We start from the raw sequence: 7,907 nt of genomic DNA, 5'->3' as shown, positions 1-7,907 counted from the left end.
CTAATGAAGTCTCCTTGCCATCCTGATTGAAGTAAGTCAACCCGAAGTCTCTATGTTTTTGTGATGCAGAGATATGTGATTTGTTACTCGGTTGCTAGGGTAAGCCCATCTGGTTGCTAGGCAGTTACCATAGTGATACTAATGAAGTGTCCTTGCCATCCTGATTGAAATAAGTCAACCCGAAGTCTCTACGCTTTTCTGATGCAGAGATATGTGATTTGTTACTCGGTTGCTAGGGTAACCCCATCTGGTTGCTAGGCAGTTAACATAGTGATACTTATCAAGTCTCCTTGCCATCCTGATTGAAATAAATCAACCCAGAAGTCTCTCTGATTTTCTGGTGCAGAGATATAGTTACTGCTAAACGGTTGCTAGGGTACTCTGTGTAGTTGCTAGGAGTGGCTTGGCAGCTGCCAATCATGAATCTCCAAAGGCTGCTTGTCAGTATGAATGATATAAACCAACTCCCATGCCTCTGTGACATTCAGAATGGAAGATATCCCTCTATGGATTTTGGTTGTTAAGGTGCTCGACAATGGTTGCTAGGGAGGGGCTAGGAAGTGTTGAAGTGATGCATGATTGGCTGTTTGCTGTCCCGAAGTCAAACGAGACCACCCTTGTGTTTCTATGACACTTCTATCCGGAGATATCCCTTTGATCTTTTTCAATAGAAGTCTATGGGACTTGTTGCTAAGGTGCTCTTAATGGTTGCTAGGGCGTGGCTTGATAGCTTCACAATGATCCAGAGAGACTGATTGGTTGTCTGAGTAAAATGAGCCCACCCCCTCGTCTCTATGACACTGTGATCCAGAGCTATGTTCAATACAAATCCCTATGCCTTTTCATTTCATGGGCCGCCCTACACCATTATAAGTCAATTGGGGCATTTTTGGGCAGCTCCTGCCTCCAGGGGTGCAACTTTTACCCCATATTGAGGTATGCTCTACAGAGCCTGCCAGCCTCTTCAAATGTGGCAAATCACACGCTTCTACTAAATCCTCGCTTGGAGCTGTGACGCCACAAAGTTTGTCTCAATGTTAAGTCTATGGGATTTTTCGGCCGCTTTTTTGCCCCTGGGGCAAATACCGCACTCGACGCTTATAAAAGTCATAGCACACGCGTCCTCAATAGGCCGCTCGATTTGATACCTCATTCGTGGGTCTACGCCAAACGGTAGCGGACGAGTTAGGTGCCAAGTTTTGTTAAGAGATATAATAAAAAATAAAAATAAACTAGATGGGGACATTTCCTGAAGAAAATGTGAGTGGTGCTTGCCGTGGCAAAACTCGTCAAACAGCATGTTGTAACTTGAAAAGAGCAAAAATTATGGTCATGAATAAATCAACCCAGAAGTCTGTATGATTTTCTGGTGCAGAAATATGTGATTTGTTACTCGGTTGCTAGGGTAAGCCCATGTGGTTGCTATGCAGTTACCAAGGTAATACAATACATGGCTCCTTTCCATCCTGAGTGAAATAAGTCAACCCGAAGTCTCTACGCTTTTGTGATGCAGAGATATGTTATTTGTTAGTCGGTTGCTAGGGTAACCCCATCTGGTTGCTAGGCAGTTACCATAGTGATACTTATGAAGTCTCCTTGCCATCCTGATTGAAATAAGTCAACCCGAACTCTCTACGCTATTGTGATTAAGAGATATGTGATTTGCTAGTCGGTTGCTAGGGTAACCCCATCTGGTTGCTAGGCAGTTACCATAGTGATACTAATGAAGTCTCCTTGCCATCCTGATTGAAATAAGTCAACCCGAAGTCTCTACGCTTTTGTGATGCAGAGATATGTGATTTGTTACTCGGTTGCTAGGGTAACCCCATATGGTTGCTAGGCAGTTACCATAGTGATACTAATGAAGTCTCCTTGCCATCCTGAGTGAAATAAGTCAACCCGAAGTCACTACTGTTTTCTGGTGCAGAGATATGTGATTTGTTACTCGGTTGCTAGGGTAACCCCATCTGGTTGCTAGGCAGTTACCATATTGATACTAATGAAGTGTTCTTGCCATCCTGGTTGAAATAAATCAACCCGAAGTCTGTACTTTTTCTGGTGCCGAGATATGTGATTTGTTTCTCGGTTGCTAGGGTAACCCCATCTGGTTGCTAGGCAGTTACCATAGTGATAGTAATCAAGTGTCCTTGCGATCCTGAGTGAAATAAATCAACCCGAAGTCAGTACTGTTTTCTGGTGCAGAGATATGTGATTTGTTACTCGGTTGCTAGGGTAACCCCATCTGGTTGCTAGGCAGTTACCATAGTGATAGTAATCAAGTGTCCTTGCCATCCTGATTGAAATAAGTCAACCCAGAAGTATCTACGCTTTTCTGATGCAGAGATATGTGATTTGTTACTCGGTTGCTAGGGTAACCCCATGTGGTTGCTAGGCAGTTACCATATTGATACTAATGAAGTGTCCTTGCCATCCTGGTTGAAATAAATCAACCTGGAAGTCTGTAGTCTTTTCTGGTGCCGAGATATGTGATTTGTTTCTCGGTTGCTAGGGTAACCCCATCTGGTTGCTAGGCAGTTACCATAGTGATAGTAATCAAGTGTCCTTGCCATCCTGAGTGAAATAAATCAACCCGAAGTCAGTACTATTTTCTGGTGCAGAGATATGTGATTTGTTACTCGGTTGCTAGGGTAACCCCATCTGGTTGCTAGGCAGTAATCATAGTGATAGTAATCAAGTGTCCTTGCCATCCTGATTGAAATAAGTCAACCCGAAGTCTCTACGCTTTTCTGATGCAGAGATATGTGATTTGTTACTCGGTTGCTAGGGTAACCCCATCTGGTTGCTAGGCAGTTACCTTAGTGATACTAATGAAGTCTCCTTGCCATCCTGATTGAAATAAATCAACCTGGAAGTCTGTACTCTTTCTGGTGCCGAGATATGTGATTTGTTTCTCGGTTGCTAGGGTAACCCCATCTGGTTGCTAGGCAGTTACCATAGTGATAGTAATCAAGTGTCCTTGCCATCCTGAGTGAAATAAATCAACCCGAAGTCAGTACTATTTTCTGGTGCAGAGATATGTGATTTGTTACTCGGTTGCTAGGGTAACCCCATCTGGTTGCTAGGCAGTAATCATAGTGATAGTAATCAAGTGTCCTTGCCATCCTGATTGAAATAAGTCAACCCGAAGTCTCTACGCTTTTCTGATGCAGAGATATGTGATTTGTTACTCGGTTGCTAGGGTAACCCCATCTGGTTGCTAGGCAGTTACCTTAGTGATACTAATGAAGTCTCCTTGCCATCCTGATTGAAATAAATCAACCCAGAAGTTTCTCTGATTTTCTGGTGCAGAGATATAGTTACTGCTAAATGGTTGCTAGGGTACTCTGTTTAGTTGCTAGGAGTGGCTTGGCAGCTGCCAATCATTAATCTCCAAAGGCTGCTTGTCAGTATGAATGATATAAACCAACTCCCATGCCTCTGTGACATTCAGAATGGAAGATATCCTCTATGGATTTTGGTTGCTAAGGTGCTCGACAATGGTTGCTAGGGAGGGGCTAGGAAGTGTTGAGGTGATTCATGATTGGCTGTTTGCTGCCCCGAAGTGAAACGAGACCACCCTTGTGTTTCTATGACACTTCTATCCGGAGATATCCCTTTGATGTCTTTCATTAGAAGTCTATGGGACTTGTTGCTAAGGTGCTCTAAATTGTTGCTAGGGCGTGGCTTGATAGATGCAAAATGATCCTGAGATACTGATTGGTCGCCTGAGTAAAATGAGGCCGCCCCATTGTCTCTATGACACTGTGATCCAGAGCTATGTTGAATACAAATCCCAATGCCATTTCATTTCATGGGCCGTCCTACACCATTGTAAGTCAATTGGGGCATTTTTGGGCAGCTCCTGCCCCCAGGGGTGCAACTTTTACCCCATTTTGAGGTATGCTCTTACAGAGCCTGCCAGCCTCTTCAAATATGGCAAATCACACGCTTCTGCTAAATCCTCGCCGGAGCTGTGACGCGCCAAAGTTTGTCGCAATGTTAAGTCTATGGGATTTTTCGGCCGCTTTTTTGCCCCTGGGGCAATTACCGCACTCCGATCGCTTATAAAAGTCATAGCACACGTGTCCTCAATAGGTCGCTCGATTTGACACCTCATTCGTGGGTCTACGCCAAACGGTGCGGGACGAGTTAGGTGCCGAAGTTTTGTACGGAGATAGAATAATAATAAAAAAAGAAAAATAAAAATAAGTATGTGAGATTACAATAGTGATGCTTTGCAAGCACCACTAATAAAAAGTATAATAAGTATGTGAGATTACAATAGTGATGCTTTGCAAGCACCACTAATAAGTATGTGAGATTACAATAGTGATGCTTTGCAAGCACCACTAAAAATAAAAAGTATAATAAGTATGTGAGATTACAATAGTGATGCTTTGCAAGCACCACTAAAAATAAGTATGTGAGATTACAATAGTGATGCTTTGCAAGCACCACTAATAATAAGTTTAAATAGGATTTCAGTAAGTTGGCTCTCACAAGCCAACTTAATAATAATAATAATAATGCATTTTATTTAATGGCGCCTTTCATAACACCCAAGGTCACCTCACAAGTAATATACATGTCACTGCATAGGACAATACACACAACAAACAAGCTGCATACAGATAAAATGCATTAAAAAACTCAATACAAACTGTTATAAGAAAGCTTGTATAAAAAGATATGTCTTAAGATGCGTTTTAAAAGTCAACAAGCAGTCGCTATTGCGAATATCTAGGGGTATAGAATTCCATAGGCGGGGGGCAGCATAACTAAAGGATCTGGCACCCATGGTAGTTAGTCGAATCCTTGGTAACACAAGAGAAATTGAAGATGAAGATCTGAGAGCACGTGAAGGAGTGTAAACATGGAGAAGTTGTGTAAGGTATTGGGGTGCAAGATTATGAAGTGCCTTATAAGTACGTAGCAGGATCTTGAATTCAACTCTATACTTTACTGGAAGCCAGTGTAATTGCTGAAGAACTGGAGAGATGTGCTCAGTAGAAGGTGTTCTAGATAGAACACGAGCTGCAGAATTCTGAACCAACTGAAGCTTATGTAGCAATTTAGAGGGAACACCTGTGAAAAGAGCATTACAGTAGTCTATACATGAAGTGACCAGTGCGTGAATAAGAACAGCAGTATTATTATTTGAAAGAAAGGGACGGAGACGGTTAATATTACGCAAGTGGAAGTATGCAATCCGCGTAATATTATTAATTTGAGTTTCAAAAGATAGTGTGCTATCCATGATGACACCCAAACTTTTAACCTGTGAAGAAGGACAGATTGCAGTGTTTGTCAATGTACAAAGTAAGACAGTTCGATTTAGACAAAACAGATCTAGTGCCAACAAGCAGAGCCTCAGTTTTGTTGCCATTTACCTTCAAGAAGTTAGCTGAAAGCCAATCTTTAATTTCAGCTAAACAGCTGGACAAGAATGGTGGTGGAAATGAACCAGTGGGTTTGGCAGACAGGTAAAGTTGGGTGTCATCCGTATAACAGTGGAAATTAATCCCGTATTTCCTCAAAATAGAAGCTTAATCAACATTATTAATTATCAAGTTTAATTATCAAAACAACTCAAATAAAAAATAAACCAGCATTTATAATAGGTCTATCTTTCTCATAGGTTAATCTTTATTTATCACTGGACCAACAACTCAAACTCTCCCTGGGTAGACATTGAATCTGGTTGATCTGGTTCAGTAATTAGTTATCCTACATCTCCCTTTGTAGACAAATCTATAAAAACCTTTTATAGTTACAAAGGCAATATTAACATTCATAGCACCTTGAATGCCTGGTAGAAGATGGATGACTTTACATTAATCAAATCACACACCACTATGGCACAACCCAATTTATTAATCAAAAATAAAACAATATGTTTTCAAATTGGAGTCAGAGTAAACAGCCTGGTTCATCTATACTCTGAAACATAAAACATACCAAATCAGACTCATTTTAACATACTAAAAGAAGTTATAAGAAAGGCAGTCAGCTCCAGAACCAGAAAACTCCCCTTTCCATCAAGCTTTTACATCCCTAAAGCCAAAACAACTGCTATCACAAATACAAAAACTTAAAGCAAATCAATAACAGTTCCAACACAAAAATGGTCTACAGACATTGGTACTGACCAGAATATCAATGGGAAACAGTTTGTAACAACATATACTCTATGTACTGTAAAACCAAAATTCAACTGATCAAGATTATTCATAGAACACACTTCATTACATATAAACTCTACCACATGAGTTACACATAAATGTACACCTGTCCACACTGCCCTTCTATTGATGATTAACTTCCATACATTCTGGTTTTGCCACCATATTCAGCACATTCTTGGTCTCAGCATCCCAGCATGTCCTATAGATGTCTACATTAAACATCTAGAACTGGAATATTTGTTAATGTCACTGTTAAACAAAAACAAAAATGTACTTAAGTGAAAGGAAAACTTTCAATAAATAACTGGCTCAATTTCTTATCAATGCTCTCAAATCTGGGAAAAAACTATTTGCATCCGTAAAAGACAAAAACAAACAATGAAAAACAAATCTGGTCCCCTTTTTTCAATATCTACTGTAAATGACTCACTGTTCCTCCTTAAATACCATCATGAACATACACCTATACCGCAGTCACTTTTTGTGTAAAATATCAAAGATATGTGGTTTCAAAAGCACACAAAATGTATTTAATACATTTAATGAATAGTAACAAGTCAAGTAATTTTTATTTGTATAGCGCCTTTTCACAACACACATCATTTCATTACATTGCTTTACAGAAAATCATGCATAAACAGAAAATGAAACTGTAATATCTAGAGGAGTCTTCATTGTGTATTTTGATAAAAAATACGATTGTGAATTGTGTTTTAAAAACAAGTAATTAAATAATAATTGTATTTAGAAACCAGTGAGAAAGCCGAAGGCGACTGTGGCTAGGAACACAAAACTCCATTAGATGTTGGTTAATGGAGAAAAATAACCTTGGGAGAAACCAGGCTCACTGTGGGGCCAGTTCCCCTCTGGCTAACATCATGAATATAATGCCAATATTTCTTATTTATGTATAGTGCAAGTCATGGTTTAAAATTATTTAACTAAGTGTTAAGGGTCAGTGTATAAACAAATATTTTGTAAGCACTGTAAGATTAATGACTAATGTCTTTGAAGTTCGTCCTGGATTAACTGCAGAAGTTCATATAGACACACGGTCCTTTGTTAGTTGGCAATTAATTGATAGTCTATATATTCCATTATAAGAGTTTAGTCCATCATTAGACTGAGGTGATGCAGGCAGAGATCAGTGAGGTGCATCACAGTTCAACCTGCCGGTGAATTCGGTGAGGTCTATCCTAAGTCCAAGGTTCAGGCAATGGCATATGATGTATCCCATGTCTTATGGTTGGAGTTGGCATCAGTTCATCCTCTGAAGTCCATCATAATAGACTGAAGTGATGTTTGGCTAGCACGGTTACATTACTCATGCTTGGTCATCATCACTCAGAGACACGTAGCAGTGGAGTCCAACACGAAGCAGGAATGTAGCTGGATCCAGCCGGTTCTGGTGACCTTAGGATAGGAGTCCGAGGTTGAGACAGGGAAACAAATACAATAATATTAGCATAGAAGCCATTCAGATTATTGCAGAGTTATAGATCATGATCAATGTTTCTGGTTTCTGGCAGACCAAACAAAAGCAGCCTAATTGTGAGTTAAAGGATAAATTAGGTGTATGCCTGGCTAAATAGATGAGTCTTTAGTCTAGACTTAAACTGAGGGAGTGTGTCTGCATCTCGAACAGTGTTAGGGAGACTATTCCATAGTTTAGGAGCCAAATATGAAAACGATCTACCTCCTTTTGTGGATTTTCTATGTAAT

The 7,907-nt window shown here is 40.1% G+C and overlaps 1 protein-coding gene across 2 annotated transcripts in view; it reads right to left on the bottom strand.

Annotated features, from left to right (window-relative positions):
• Window positions 1-7,907, bottom strand: part of ca9 (carbonic anhydrase IX) — a 117,637-nt gene that overhangs the window by 34,270 nt on the left and 75,460 nt on the right. The window contains exon 10 of one of the 2 annotated variants that reach the window (XM_052116286.1): window positions 5,634-7,598. The exons of the other annotated variant lie outside the window; for it this stretch is intronic. Within the exon in view, the coding sequence (XP_051972246.1) occupies window positions 7,526-7,598 (73 nt within the window). The 3' untranslated portion in view covers window positions 5,634-7,525. Of the gene's footprint in view, window positions 1-5,633; window positions 7,599-7,907 lie in introns of those variants that run through there. 2 annotated transcript variants of the gene reach the window in all.

This window comes from Xyrauchen texanus, chromosome 43 (assembly GCF_025860055.1).
Source record: "Xyrauchen texanus isolate HMW12.3.18 chromosome 43, RBS_HiC_50CHRs, whole genome shotgun sequence".
NCBI lineage: Eukaryota > Metazoa > Chordata > Actinopteri > Cypriniformes > Catostomidae > Xyrauchen > Xyrauchen texanus.
This window is presented reverse-complemented; position numbering and strand designations above follow the sequence as displayed.